Source organism: Colias philodice, chromosome 27 (assembly GCF_061535455.1).
Source record: "Colias philodice isolate Cphi_HAF_F1 chromosome 27, ilColPhil1 Martin Lab GWU primary, whole genome shotgun sequence".
Classification (NCBI taxonomy): domain Eukaryota; kingdom Metazoa; phylum Arthropoda; class Insecta; order Lepidoptera; family Pieridae; genus Colias; species Colias philodice.
The window spans coordinates 2,855,607-2,872,181 of record NC_143112.1 but is presented as its reverse complement, the minus strand read 5'-3'; the positions used below and the strand labels follow the sequence as shown (position 1 = coordinate 2,872,181).

The 16,575-nt window shown below is 31.7% G+C and overlaps 1 protein-coding gene across 3 annotated transcripts in view; it reads right to left on the bottom strand.

Moving 5' to 3' along the window:
* Positions 1-16,575, bottom strand: part of igl (IQ calmodulin-binding domain containing protein igloo) — a 547,908-nt gene that overhangs the window by 423,399 nt on the left and 107,934 nt on the right. For 2 of the 3 annotated variants that reach the window (XM_089711817.1, XM_089711818.1), the window contains 2 exons: positions 15,199-15,296; positions 7,371-9,322 (listed from right to left, as the gene is read on the bottom strand). In XM_089711817.1, coding sequence (XP_089567943.1) covers positions 9,215-9,322; positions 15,199-15,296 — 206 coding nt within the window. In that variant the 3' untranslated portion in view covers positions 7,371-9,214. Of the gene's footprint in view, positions 1-7,370; positions 9,323-15,198; positions 15,297-16,575 lie in introns of those variants that run through there. The other variant, XR_016317808.1, reaches the window with a different exon arrangement.

The following is a 16,575-nucleotide window of genomic DNA, read 5'->3' as shown; positions in this document are numbered from 1 at the left end:
ATTAATTTAACGCCAACGTCTAAAGCAGAGAATAACGTAAAAAATAAAAAGAACCTGAATAAAACTTTGGCTTCGATTTCAAGAAAACCTGAAAAAGTTATATTATCACAACTAATTGATAAAGAGAAGACAGAAACAAAGCCAGAATTTATTCCAATAGACTTATTTTTACCAAATCCAGTAAAGGACGTAAAATCTGGAGTAGAAAAATCAAATAAAAAGGTGATAGATAAAGAAATCGAGAAAGTACCTATAATTGAACATGAAAGTAACAATGAGAAATTGAATATTGATCCAACGACACAAAAGACAAGTGAAATAAAACCAAATACTGCTAAAAGTGATAGGAAAAAGCCTTCAAGTAAAAAATCTCAAATTAAACCTAAAGACAAAATTACTAACACTATTATAGAAGATGAAGTTATTGAAGATGACCTAGACAAAAGTCTAGGCGATCAATGTGTTGATAAAATATTAAACTTGTTTCCCAAAACAAATCAACCAAGTGTTGAATCAAAAGACACACATCAATTAAAAACACCCACCACGAAAAAGCCCGCACAAAAAATTATAAAAACAGAAGACAGAATGGCGCCTCGAAATGAAATAAACGAAGAAGAATTAAAAACAAATATTGACCCAGAACCAACTATGCATAATGAAAGACCTCAAGAAATTAATGATGAAATAAAAACAAATATCGATCCAGAAAGAACTATAGATACTAAAACACCCCAAGAAAAAAATACATATAACTATACTACAACAAGTAATGAAACTTTGAAAGAACAAATCGATACACAATCAACTAAAATAGAAATAATGATTAATCACCTTCCCGCTAACGCAAACAGTAAGTTAAAGACGTTAATTTACTTGAATACTTTTATTGACAACTTTGACAAGTCCAATATACTTAGGTATTTAGTAGAGTAGTGTATTTTTTCTAAAAGCTAATTACCTTTGGAATGATGAAGCTAATTCGTCTTATTCATCACTTTGTTAGTCATTTAGTCTAAGTAGCTGTTTATTTTAATTTATTATATTTAAAATATGCTGCATCGATTTCAATTTTGTTTTATGCTGGATCATTTCAAATGGAGCTTGGCTCTTAATTATAATATTATTATTACTGTCCACATTCTTCTAAGAACTTTCTGTGTTCAAATTTTTAGTAGCTACAAACCAGTTTTTGATTCTTTCCTAGCATATTGTATATATATATAACAAAAAGAAGCCAAATTCATAAAAAAACGTTCACTCGTATTCTACAAGTCTCTTTCTTTCAGATCCCGTCTCAAGCATTGTAATCCACAACAACACTTATCAAGAGATAACAGAGCCTGCTTGGTACAGATACCCTTACTATTATAGATATCCGAAAGTAAGTTCAGCATACAATTACTATTCACCATACTACCAATACAGCCAATGTTCACCAAACCCTGGACAATACAAAGCAATTACCTACGATAATTGGCCAAGATATTACGGATGTACATATTATAATCTTGATAAGAGGACTTCTAAAACTTGGCACAATTTGGATGTCAGTATTAATAATATTAGAAGTGAAAGGATTCGTGACGGTGCCGATTGCTATGGTATGGTACGCGGTTATAATTGATTTTAAACAGAAAGGTGGAATAGGTTATATTAAATTATTTTTAACAGTTGGATTGTTTAATTTATGAAGTGAATATAATATATTAATCTGGTGACGTATTAACTCAACGAATATTAACGGTTTTGGGCCTGTATTTGCTGTGATTGCAAACGTTTTGTTGATCATGAAAATGTGTCCTTTTGTCAACTTTGCTATAATACAATTTCACTTATAAAAATGCGCTGTGTGAATCATTGTTATGTGTATTGTAAATCTTACCTTATTTCTACTTTTATGACTTCAATTGAATAAAAAACTATTTCTGAGCGCTGGATACATTCTTATAGCCAGATATTTCATAGGTCAGATTTTTAATTAGTAGCACTACACATCAGTCATTTAAGTAAACTGAAATAATTCCCCACTACGTTTTAAACGTTCCTCACCCACACATCAAGAATAATCGCTACAACTAACATTAAATACCAAACCTGTCATAGCTGGAACAAAATAATTTCATTTCACATGGACAATGGGACCGTAATCCACATTGCCCCTATAAATCCCTGACGGTGAAATGACGGAGTTATTATCCCTAATTTGTGACGTTGACAAAGGTTCGAACAAACAGGGCCCAATGTTTGTGGCCGTTTTCAAGTGAATATCGATCCGTGATTATGATATAAAAGGTCGGATCGGTACTCTCAAAATGATGACTGTGCATTTTCGTTCAAATAGATGACTACGTGGCTTTGCTAACTTGAAAATTCTGCTTTTGGTAACTGAAGAGTTACCTAATGAGCAAGTCCTGCAAGCGATTTTTCTTCACTTATATCTAAGATTAAGATATGACTGATGAGTTTGATTGAATACAATAGTGTTCTTCTTCTCTTCTTATCTTGCATTAAAACCCCATTTAAATAACAAAGTCTTTAATATCACTATAAAATATAATATCATGACCTTTGCACCTTTAAAAATAGCGTGCAATAATGCAAGAAAAGCATACAAGCATACAACGTTGAAATGTCACCAGTAAAGTGTGCTGTAAATCGGTGCATCACTAGGTATTCCATTCCATTAAGGTATTCTAACACTATATCGCGCTATAATATAGATGAATTTTTAGTTTTATAGCATTCAAATGATTTATGAAAATTTATCTATTCAATAGGAATTTAACATATAATTAATAACTTTTTAACTTAACAGATTTTGCACACCTCGGAGAGGTAACGCTCTATTTTTTTATTTTTTTTATTACAATAAGTATCATAATAACTATTCACTGACACATTTTTTATAGTTAACAATAATATAAAATTAACAATTTTTTATTTAATAATACTAATGCTTGCTAATCATGAATAAGAGCAAGTTTACCTCAAAAATACTCTAATTTATTTATGTAGAGTCACTAATATTATGTCGTGGTAATTTTCACTTAAAATTAGGAGTTGAATGAAGTCGACAAAAGCCTACCAAGTAAGTAATAAATGTGATATATGTATAATAGCTTTCCCGTATGAGATTTCAATAGTCTAAGTGAACACGGCTGGTAATTTATTAGTTAATTGTTTTTCATTCGAATGGATGCCTTTAATTTAAATGTCTGACGCTTGCTTCCAATTTAATATAACTGACTTAATTTGTGTATATTTATGTGTTGGCTGTTGGATGATATTTGTCTGAAATAAATAATAACCTCACCAAGGAAAGCAATGTTGCTGTACAAGTCTATGTGTTTGTATACCCAGATCTTTAAAAATGCTCAACAAATTTTGATGGTTTTTTTAAGAGATAGAGTTATTCTCTCTGTATTAGCAAAACGAAGTATAAATTATTACTTTCATTCTTTCTAATAGTCCTAGATTTCCTAATCTCTGCTTATATTATAGTAGTAACAGTTTAAAAAAAATAGTTTTAACTTATCTTAGCTTTCAGTGGATATATTCCTAGGTCGTTACGATTGATCGTGTAAATGTTTACCGTTTCGCTTTACAGTTGAGCAATACAGAAATAGAAAAGAAGTGCCCTTTGCTAGTATAGGTATATTAAGAAGAGCTGGAACGTCAACACATTTACACATTGCACATGTTAGGCCGGGAGATACTGACACAAAATTTCGGGTCATTTGTAACAGGATGGCGGTCTAGAGGGGTCTTAGTACGCAATGACAAAAAGAAAAATGATGGTCAGAACGCTGGTACCGGCGGACTAGTCGCGTGGGCGTTAGTCACACTCGTCGGATAAATAGCGAAAGTCCAACGATTTGTAACACAAAAATTTTAGAATTTACCGATAGCCCTTAAAAAAGATGTAGGCGGTAGTGTCATGCCATACAGTTACGATGTGACTTACAGTCCACCATACCGACGTGAATGCGTTGATTTAAAAAAAACAATTCAACCATTTGTACCGGGCTCACTTTTGCACAGGTAACCATCGTCGTGCAGCCATTTACTAAAATCGCCATGCCATACTTTTCGGACGATTCCAAATGGTCGACATACCGCGGAAAATCTGCAAATTTTTGAATTTTTTTTTCTCGCCAAACGATTTGTACCACCCTACATTTTTTTTTCAACAACTCCTGAATGATTATAAATAGAAGTGTGATAATGCCATACCTGTGGGAGGTGGCGAATGTGTATAAGATTTTTTTCTTATTGTAAGATTTTATTCGTAGTTTGAACGATTTGTAGCAGTATGGCACTAATTTTTCCCTCTATTAAAAGTATGGCAAATATAATAATGGTCACGTTGCATCATATACTTTCCAAAAATGCCGTACTGGTACAAATCGCCAATTCTTTTCAATTTTTTTTACGTCTTGGCTTAAGTCTTACAATCATCCGCCCCATGTTTGCAATCTGCGATATTTTTTTCTAGGTAGAATTGTATACAAACAAACAGAATATAATGATCCCATACTGTAAAAAATTATTTTACGTATTGTACAGTCGTATTTTTGAAACGTGACGAATAAATTAATTTTCAAGTATGGCAGCACTTTTTCCCCCTACTAGAAGTATGGCAAATATAATAATGGTCACATTTTATCAAATACTCTCCAAAAATCCAAATGCAATACTGGTACAAATTGTTTGGCGAAAAAAAATTTTTATTGCAGATTTTCGGCGGTATGGTGGCCATTTGGAATCGTCCGAAAAGTATGGCATGGTGATTTTCGTAAATGTCTGCACGATGATGATTACCTGTGCAAAAGTTAGCCTGGTACAAATGTTTGAATTGTTTTTTTTTTAATCAACGCATCGCGTCGGTATGGGGGGCTGTAAGTTACACCGGAAAAGTATGGCATGACACTACCGCCTACATCTTTTTTATGGACTATCGGTGAATTCTAAAATTTTTGTGTTACAAATTGTTTGACTTTCGCTATTTATCCGACGAGTTCGACTAACGCCCACGCGACTAGTCCGCCGGTACCAGCGTTCTGAGTTCTGACCATCATTTTTCTTTTAGTCATTGCGTAATAAGACCTCTGTAGAACCGCCATTCTGTTACAAATGACCCGAAATTTTGTGTCAGTATCTCCCGGCCTATGTATGTGTCATATTTTGCAATTGTTTATAAATACAGGGTGATGTAATTGGTGTAGTACGAATATCTAAAAATCTATGAAGAATTTTGTGATACAGTAAATGGAAGAATTATAGACTATTTTACAGTATTTAATAAAATCATTTAATTTTTTGTTCATTTTCATTAGAAATGTCAATTTTTCTCACCAAGGTGGAAATTTGGATGATAAGGATCTTGTTAGAAAAATATAAATTTTGACTAAAATCGGCATATTTTTTTTTCAAAAATCAAATTACTAATTAATAATCAGAGTTATCACATTATTAAAAAAAATAAGCCAAACTATACACAATTTTTACCTACTTGATGCAATCCTCAAAGATCATGGACATAGTGTATTGCGCCTTCCCCCATACCATCCAGAACTCAACCCAATAGAGTTACTATGGGGCATAATTAAAGGGAAAGTAGCATCACAAAATGTGAACTTTAACTTGAAAACTGTGGAAGAATTATTTAGAAAGGAAGCAAATGCTATTAGTCTGGATATGTTTAGTGACGTTTGGAGAAAGACGCGAGAACACGAGGAAAAATATATTCAATTAGAACCAAAAGTAGATAATAATTACACTGACTCATTTATAATAACATTAAGAAATTCCGACAACGAAACATCGAGTTCTTCGAGCGATGAAAGTTACAGTGAAGTAGAAGATTACGATTATGATTAAATAGATTCTTCTTCTTCTCTATAGATACTGCTTTCTGAATTGGTGGTAATTGTTAAAACTGTTAAACTGTTATGACGATTCAAAAGTGCTTCTAGAAGAAGTCTAATTGTATAAATGTTTGAGTTTGAGTTTAAAACCAATAGTGTGAAAATTATACAATAAACATGTAACACATATTTGTTAGCGCGTATTGGTAGGTATTACGTACTTACTACAAATATAATATTTCTTAGATATCTTTACTCGACCAAAGTCAGGAATTTAATTATTATTTGATAATTGAATGATTATTAATACTTTTATCCAATTGATTATTATTAGAATAAATAATTAACTCCATCAATTGATTTACTTTTAAATTATAATTTTACAGGTAAATTATGAGAGCTTTCATAAGTAATTATATTTGCATATATATATATCTACAACGCACCCATTTTACAATTCAAGTCCATAATGAAACTAGAGTCGCATTTATTTTTGAACATACTGTAAGTGAAATTGCATAAGTGTGAGTACTGTGAACATGCCAGCTTTCCCTAATTTACCTATAATGTGATGAAAATCTTTGGAAATGTGCAAAGGATTTAAATCAGATGTTAAAGCTATAATTATTACGCACTAGATTTCAGCCCACGGCTTCGCCCGCGTTTTCAAATTTGCATAGTTTCCGCTTCTGTGCGATTTCCGGGATAAAAATTCTATGTCTTATTTTGGGTGTTCAGCTACCTATCAAATTTCATTGTAATCGGTTCATTAGGTTTTACCTACGTGAATAACAAACATCCATCCATCCTCACAAACTTTCGCATTTATAATATACCTAGCGTGTATATACATATAAGTTTTAAGCGCGTCACACAAGGTGAAGATACTATAATACATATTTACAAATGACCCACAAAATTTCGCGTCATTTGTAACAGGATGGCGGTTCTACAGGGGTCTTAGTACGCAATGACAAAAAGAAAAATGATGGTCCGAACGCTGATAGCGGATGCGTTAAGATACTGTAATATAAAATATAACAGTATCTTAAGATAAAATATTATAGTATCTTCACCGTGTGTGACGCGCTTTAGTATCTACTTACGGTGCTGAATATTATACATATGAAATATTATACTGTGTGTAATGATTTATACTATGTTTATCTATAGCTTATATCTTAACTTTGGGCTGTCCTTTGTATAATACTAGGTTTGCCAGGCAGCTGTGGTGGAATTTCAGAAAATAAGGTCTTACTGATAACAGGTCTTACTTATGTTATTTGTTATCTTACAAGATTCTTGTTAATGCAGTTTGTTAATAGGTTACCTCATGTATAATATTCATAAGTTTAATTATTCTAATAGGGCGCAGAATGCCCCGCAAGAGGCCATGGGTCACCATTTCTATAAATATTACCTATATGTAAATTATATTGATCATGTTTCTATGCAGTAACAATAATAAACTATGAGGATGGAAATAAAAATACAACAACGTATTGGCGAATATTAAATATTTAATTTAATAAACCATTATTATTCGGCAATTTACAGAAATATAATGCGTGGCGGTTATGGCAACAGATTATTGAATTAAAATAATTATTATATTAATTAATATCTGAAAATATTCTGCAAACAATATTATATAAGTATTTAAATAATTATAAGCTTCCTAGACTAGACTTAATCTTAACAACTATTTAATAAATAAAACGTTAACAATGCAATTATATTAAAATATCAACAAATATTAATAATTATTGGAATGTTAAAAAAATTTGAATTGATTTACAGGAATTAATGTCCAGAATATAGATATAGAAAAATGGGATAGATTTATTATGCTTTACAATATTATTAATAATGTTTTTTTTTTCTACATAGTATAAGAAGTAATACGTCAATTCACATATTTTGTGTATGGATATTTTTTATCTGTTTTATGTTTTGTCTCTTTTATTCATGTATGATTTACCGTAAGAAAGAATGAGACAACACGATTAGTTATTCTAGTTTATGGAAAAGGATAGACTAAATGTAGAAGTTATACACTATATTATTTATAATATACATTGTATAATAGTGAATTGACGTGTCATTAAATATACTGGTTAAAATTACTTGCCTTTTGTACGTATTAAAGTATCGATTTTATCAAAAATTATACTATGTATCTCTCAATCTCAAATTATTTCGTAAAAAAAATCAAAGACCTCAAAAGAAATGCATAGGAACTCATTGCAAAAACAAAACTTACTGAAAATAACATTAAATTTGAAATAACAGCTTTTCTCCACTAACATCTTCAACATTTCAAACCTAACTTTTGTTAAGATAAAACTGCCAGTCACTCCTGTCTCATTTATTGGAAACCTAGACCAATATTCAGATTCTGTTGAAAATATATCTAGTATAACTAGCGGCAAATTTCTTTAGCGCTATCCCGAAGTCATAATAAGGTACTTGTTACCTCATACAATTATTATTACTATAATTGTATGAGGGGTGAGAAAGTAGTAAAGTCCCATGTCCCCTAGTGGGGTAAGAGGCAGATGCATTATTCATACATCTGTTTCACTGATCGATTATCTTTAGGGACAGTAGTTCAGTCTTCTGTGTCCTGCCACACCGAGACATTTTTTTTTCGTCTCCACCGGAAATCAAACGCAGGACCTTGCGGTTCTACGCTCACGCGTCAACAACTGAAAGAAGGAGGAGGCGCGATAATACCAAGTGCAGAAATCCCCTCCACATATTATTGAGTCGGTTATGTGCAATATTATATTTAGCTGAATATTGATTTAAAGTTTAACCTCTAACTGACAAAGAGGACTACTATTATACCCTGTAGTTTTAAGCCAAACCATAGATATATGAGTGACAATAATATGAATATTACATTCACCGAATTTACATTCACTAAATCAGAAAAATTAAATCAAGATACCAGAAATAAATTATTTAAATCAAAACAATAGGACTGTAAATTAATTGTTTCAAATATAGTTTAACAATTGAAAAAAAATTAATAAATCAACAACAAAGTAAACAACCAAATACGAAATAATTAATATACCTAAATAATTCATGTTACAATCAAATTAAAAAAACGTAGCACATTTGAATGCTTTTAATATAATCCTGACAAAAATACAATACCTATAGGTATGTAAAAATAAACATAAAACGAAGATAGTACTGTCCTGTTTCTACCAAATTCAAAATAGCATTTTAACGCTCTAAATACACCAAAAACGACAAGAAAACTAAATAAAGATCTTCCAAATCTTAATGATCCTCAGTATTACGTACAAAAGACAAGTTTGGGGGTAGTTAAATTAGTTGGTTGTGTCCTTGCGCACTTTGTGGCCGCGGAAAGATGCCTGTATCTTGGTGGCAGCTTTGTTCAGCTCCGGGTCAGTAAGGTCGATGTTTTCTACGTCCTCCTGTGAACAAAATTATAGTTAAGATTAGAATTATTGTGCAAGTTGATTTGTTTTGTAAGATTTGGAAGTTTTAGATATTTTTTGGTTTTAATCTGTCATAAAACTGTAAGGATTTTACAATTATTCAATCAAAAAGGTATATGGCAATTGGCTGATTGATTGATAAAAATGAATACGCATAATGTCGTCAAGAATATAGGTATAGAAAAATATTATTTCCCAAAATAACTGATCATTTAGAAGTCTACCAAAGTAAGCACGCATAGCACACAGTACCTAATATAACCTTTCAAAAAGTAAAAAGTTGGTGACACAATTATTATTTCACCAATTTCTGAATCATTTAATCTAATCTAACGTTTAATGTTAATATTTCTTATATCATCAATTTTAAATCCTCAACGATACCATACAACTACAAATCTGTAAAACCGCTGACCGCACATTCCTTTGTTTTCTCTGTAATTCTTCGTCACAATTCCCTTTACTATATTACAAGACTACGGTCAAGCGGGCTTTTGACCTAACTTGTAATTCTAGTCACGTTTCTGCTCTTGCCTGGGTCTAGATCTCAGTCTAGAAACGTAGGTCTTTGTGGCCTGAATTTCAAAATGTTACGTTTAAAGGCGTTTGAAGTGTTGAATATTTTATGTTGGAGCCTAACAAATTTTATTTTATTGTCATTGTTAATGGCGTGTCTACCTTTATAGATCATTGTGATCATTTTTATTGGCGTTAATCTATTTTTTTGTACTGCAGGAAGATATAATTTATATATGGGTAAAGATAAATTTCATCAGTCAATTATGTCGATGGCTGTCGCATACCATTCGAAATTTTTGGCTATTTAAAATATTAGTTAAATTTTAACTCTCAATTGACTATATTTGTTTGTGATAGATCATCCCCGGTCGTGAATATTATATTATATTTAGAGATGAAACCGTTTTAGCGGAATCAAACAAAACATAATTACAAAAGTTTTGTTGGGACTCTAGTGACGTCATCAGCATTTATATTAAATTTAGTGTGGGTCGAAAATGATACCACAAATTCGAACTATGCTTTTAATCGTGCGGTTTCAGTGGTTTAATAAGGGGTCGCCAATATTCAGTTAACATTATTGGATAGAAACGTAATTATAAAGAGCTTCTCGTAGTTGATGACTGTAACTCATGATGTGTACTACGTCAGCTGGTTTCCGAATTGAGTATTGAAGAACATGCTTAAATGCTAATGAAATAATATCTCCTACTAGCTGTGCTCCGCAGTTTTACCCGCATTGCCCCACTCCCGTTGGTGGATGATATATAGCCTAGCCTTCCTCGATAAATGGGCTATCTAATACCGAAAGAAATTTTCAAGTCGGACCTGTAGTTCCCGAGATAAGCGCGTTCAAAAAAACAAACTCTTCAGCTTTATAATATAAAGTATAGATGTGACATAAGATCTCTTATTCCTAATTTAGATACTGGCCATTATACAGTATACAGTACCTAATCTATAGAAAAAGGTTTTAGAATATTTGTAACATGCAATTTGTTTCGATAATAATTGTTTTTGCAAAATCATGTAAATTTTTCTTTCCTATTTTATAATGTGCAAGTAACACACAATAACTTACTTTTAATATTATTATTAGAATGGATAAGTGGTTAGAAGAAAAATAATTTATAGCACCCATGGAGTCGAGCAATTATTATAATGTACGAGTATTAGAACACTATTTTTCCATTAGCCAATGCGAAAGCATTGAGTACTATTGTTTTTTTGCGGTAAGTATATAGTTTAGACTTATAGGTACTTATTGCATATTATGTAATTTATTTAAATTTGTCTCTCTAGTGTGTGTAATTATTGAAACTTATTTCTTCCGAGTACCTTGTTATATGATTTCAAGTAACTTTATTATGCAATTATAATATAAATTTTCTATAAAAACCTAGGCATTTGTTATCATTGTGATAGTCCACATTCTTTAAAATAACTTAGTTGTAGTTTTTCATAAAGATAAAGATTCGATCTATTCATAAAGTATATCATATGTAGTTTCATTAAAATACCACATTTTTTAGAATTACTTACTAAATTGTAGTAGATACTTGAAAAAAGGTGGGCTTTGATATCCATTCATATAATTCATCATAGTTTCAGTGATAAAAAAATAGCTTTACATCTACGTCACTTGATCCATTTTCGCAAGCAGGAAATGAAATATTTGACAGAAAATTAGGTCGTCTCTTTCCCCTATTTGTCACTCCCCCTCCTCCTCCCACTTCACATACCCCAAAATCCACAAAAACAAAGTTCTCGTACAAGCCCTCTCGTTATAATGAGTTATGAGAGTGTGAATGTAGTATTTTGTGGTTCCACTGTTTGTTTCTTTTGTGCTTTCGCTCAAAGACATCTTTTGCTAGGAACTAGGGTAGAAGTAACGTTTGAATTTACAAAGCATTTAATTCCCTCGGCTGTTGCTATTTTTATGGAATTGAACATAAGGGCTGTGATAATCGTCCGTAAAGGTCCTTATTTAATGCCATGATGTGAATGATCAGTTATTATTAAAAATATAACAAAATGTATTATATTTAATATTGAAAGATTTTTATTACGATGTAGTTAACTACAATTATTAAAATAAATTGAATTGTAGTTATTGGCCTATTTTTAAGGAACATTCATAATCTGAAGATATCATAACATAATATCATAGATAACAATAATATCGAATATGTAAGAAATTTTATTTGGAAACTATTGTACCTATAAGTAATAGCCTACATTGAAATAATTTCGGGGATTTATTGTCGTAAATGTTTTGTTACATTAAACAAACAAGTAGGCTCTCTTTGGGCTCTCTTTGTCTAAATTTTAAAGAAACTCGAAATAAAACGTAAAGAAGTTACATTCTCAAAATACCTACGTAGTGTAGGAGGCAGGTATTCAATAAACGTTTCTCGATTGTTATTTAGCCATGTTTTGTCGAACCGATATTGATTTTGCCAGGAACAACGTCTAAAAATAGACGGTCACTCATGGTCCCTGTAAAAAATGATACAAAAAGCCACTCCATTTCGGAAAATAAATACACACGAAATGACGGCTAAAACCATCACAATTCTGTTCAATTTCCGAACCAAACACAATCAACTTTTGACGTTTGACATGTCAATTTTTGGCGGGTAAACACATTTGAGGTTGCTATCAAGTTGCTATTAAAAAGTACGTCATTTGACGTCCGTTCTTTCCAAAGACACTAACTTTATTACAAAAAATAAACAAACACATACAAATAATACGGACAAAAAATAACATAATTACTGAACAAGCTTCTGAACATACCAGAGATAACTCATATCATAATTTATTATACCAGCTTGAATAAACATACCATAGATTAAAGAGTTTAAACATAAACAAATATTATTCCATCGTTTTTATTTTCACCCCGTTTTGAAGCTTTTTATAGGTTAATTTATGCTTCGCGTGGCCTCATTTAAATAAAAGCATAATTTAAATATTTTCAGGTATTTCTAGAGTCTGGTTTGGTTTCAAAAGGTTTCTTATACATTCGTGTTTTATATTTTGAATGTCGACTAAATCTTTAACAGACCAGTTATTTCCGTGTTATATTATTACATTTAGTTTTTGCAAAGTATATTATTTATGTTAATTAATATGTGTGTACATTCCGTATACACGCAAGTCTATGGATATTTTTGGATAGAGTATTTTATTTTACACTAGGTTTCCGCCAGCGGCTTCGCCCGCTTTGTCTAAAACCTAATAAATTATATACTAAAACCTTCCTCTTGAATCACTCTATCTATTACAAAAAACCGCATCAAAATCCGTTGCGTAGTTTTAAAGATTTAAGCATACATAGGGACATAGGGACATAGGGAAAGAAAAAGCGACTTTGTTTTATACTATGTAGTGATTATGGTTCAAACTTCATTTACGTTAGAGGTTTGACTTTTTTGTTGCAAATATAGGTACTAGCAAAGCAATAGTTTCCTATACAATATTTTAGTTTCAAAAAGCCTCTAAAAATCATTTCTATGCTGAGCGGCAATCCTTTTAGCATGCACCTTCGTCCTACATTTTTTTTATTGTCGATAGGGAAGAGCTTGACCACAATCTCTCCTGATGTTAAGCTGAGATGTGGTCTAAGATGGTACGCGCTTCCCTAGAAGGTACCTGTTCACTCTACGCTTGAAGACCCCCATATTGTAGGTACTCGTCGGGGAACACAGATTCAGGAAGCATGTTCTAGTCCGGATAAAGAATGTGGAATCGAACCGCTTAGTCCGGGTACATGGAACGTCCACCATATGGCGATGCCAATAATAATTATATTATTACATAAGTAGTTTTAAGTAATTTGTTAATCTTATTTGCATAAATTTGTAGTGTCTGCTCTGCCTACTAATAAAGAGTTTTATTATTATTACATTAGGTTTATCACATTCATAATATCGTTTTGAAAAAAATAACTTTGAAATGAAAATAAATCTCTCGATGAAAATCAATAGCGGATGGAGTAACTGGGACAAATCCGGGAGCTTACGGAAGTGTGTGGTGCCTCTATCCGGCTTATAGTAACCGAAATAATAAAACCGTTTTTCTTTGTTGAAAACACATAATATCGTATTGTTTTTATTTAAATTTTAGAAGCAGTATATAACGAAATATTGCAAGAAAGCATTTTTGCTATCTTTCTTATGAGCTACTTACTTATAGAGCAAATTTTAAAGAAGAAAAACATTTATTTGCATACATATTATGCTGGTCAAAATTTATGGACGTATTAGGTACCTAAAACTGACCTCATGTTTTCTACATGAATTAATCTAGCCCAGAGGTCAAACCTCAATCATTGTTGGTAAGAGGCGGCTTATCAAAGTTCATGCTTGAACAATCGCAGTCTGTTTAATGTTATGAAAGAATCTCTGACGCGATCGGATGTTTTTGCAGCTGACCCGACAAGGATTTAAAAACTATATTTACTATGTACTATAAACTATACTCGAAGTGTTTGAATATTTTTGTTGTCTTTTATGAGTAGCTGTGCGGTTTAGTTTTACTGGGATTGCTCCGTCTCCGAAAGCCTTCTTTGATAAATGGGCTGTCTAATACTGAAAGAATTTTTCAAATTGGACCCGTAGCTCCTAAAATTAGCGTGATTTACCAATCAAACAAACAAACTTTCAAGCTTTATAATATTAGTATAAGATTAGTAAATATGTTTGTAAAAGTAACTATTATTCGTTAGAGCCATAAAACTATGACCACGACGAAATACGCAAATTTTAAGCAAATTCTTCGCTCAATGATTGATTTCGGTCTTTGAGTGTAACATAATATACATTCCGAAGCCTATTCAACAAGCCAATTACCTAATTACATATTCCTTACCCAATCTTTGGTCCCAAACAAATTTAGAAAACTTTTAAACATCTTACGAGCGAATTTTTAGGCAATGGACAAGAGACAAAGAAGGTCAATGTTAGGTATAGCTATAGAAAATGAAAAAGTTTTCGTCCCTTCTATATTTATGAGGGAATTTCATGACTTAACCGAAGTTGGTATGAAACGGTATTATAATTTTGTGACCGTGTTTTGTGGAAATGTTTAGTTATTTATCTTTTATTGATATTGACACTATTTTATATTATTGTTTGAGAAAAGCAGTGTTATTGCCATATACCTCGATAATGGCTTGGCCGATTTTTATGATATTTTATATTATATAAATTCGGAGGTTTAAGAATAGGTAGAAACAATTTTACTGTAAGGACAAGTGTCATAATGACATTTTGATTTTGACTGTATTATATGATTTTTATAAGTATATTTAATGTAAATAAATATACCTTGTCCTGCTGCTCCTTAGTCTTTTCGACCTGGGTTTGCTTGCGTGCCTGATGCCCGCGGAAGGACGCTTGTATTTTGGTTGCAGCATTGCACAAATCTGGAAGTAAAAGAAATATAATACATACCTATTTAAGAAAATTTAAAGTATGTTATAGTTAATTTGTATGGTTATGTGTTGGTAATTCGTCGGATACCTACATAATTAAAATAAATAATAAATAAATATTATAGGACATTATTACACAAATCGACCTAGTCCCACAGTTAGCTCAATTAAGGGTTTGTGTTGTGGGTACTAGGCGATGATAAATATAATATTTAATAAATACATATATAGATAAACACCCAGACCCAAGAACAAATAATTGAGTTCATCACACAAATATTTGCCCTGACCGGGGATCGAACCCGGGACCGTCGGCTCAGTAGGCAGTTACTTACCACTGCGCCAACCGCGTCATCAAAATGAAAATGGTATTGTTGTGTGTTGGAATAAATGCTTTCTTTCTTTCTAATAATCTCAGCCCACATATGATACCTAATATGTTTTAACAAAATTCAATATGCATATAGAATTAACTTTGCTTTTTTACTGGTTTGAATTTAGTCAGATACTATTCTTATTGATTTTGTCACAGATTATGTTTTACTGTTATGTTATGTTTGTTATGTTTGAAAAATAATTTTCAAAGTTACCTTTTTTAATATCACGTAGAAGAAGTAGGAACGTAATTAAATATCAAAACCAAAAGGAAGCATGACGTCGGCAAATATTGAAAGCTGAAAATTATGAGATTCCCGTTCGTTTTCAGAGAGTTTGTTAACGCGATTAAAATTCTTCTTCATCCAGGTTATAATGTAATTTTAATAAAAGTGTGTGTTATATGGTTATTAATAATAATTTGTCTTGTAATGTATTGCTTTCAAGGTAGGGTAAGGTTGCTCAAGTCGTACCACGGCGTTAGTCGTACCCCACCAATATCTCGTCTGATACCATTGAATTTGGCCATCTAGTGTTGTTAACGTGAACTATTTAGTCGCGCGAGCAAGCGTAAACAAGTGGTCAGGCGGTCGGCTTCGTGCAGCGAAAATAATTCAAAAAGTAAGTTTTTTATCACTTTTCATGTAAAATTAACGACTCATTCATAAGCTTTTTACGGCAGGAATGTTATCTTTATATTTTGTCTTTGTTTACAACGATTTTTAATGCTTATCTGTCAATCGTTTGGGCATACTCAAATAGGAGAAAATTTTTAGGTTGTGTTAGTAATTTTATTTTTCAACCTCAAAGATAAGTATGCTTAAGTCGTACCTGTTCAAAATTCTTTACTCGTACTTCTATTTAGGTCTAAGATTTTGTTATTCACTAAAATAAT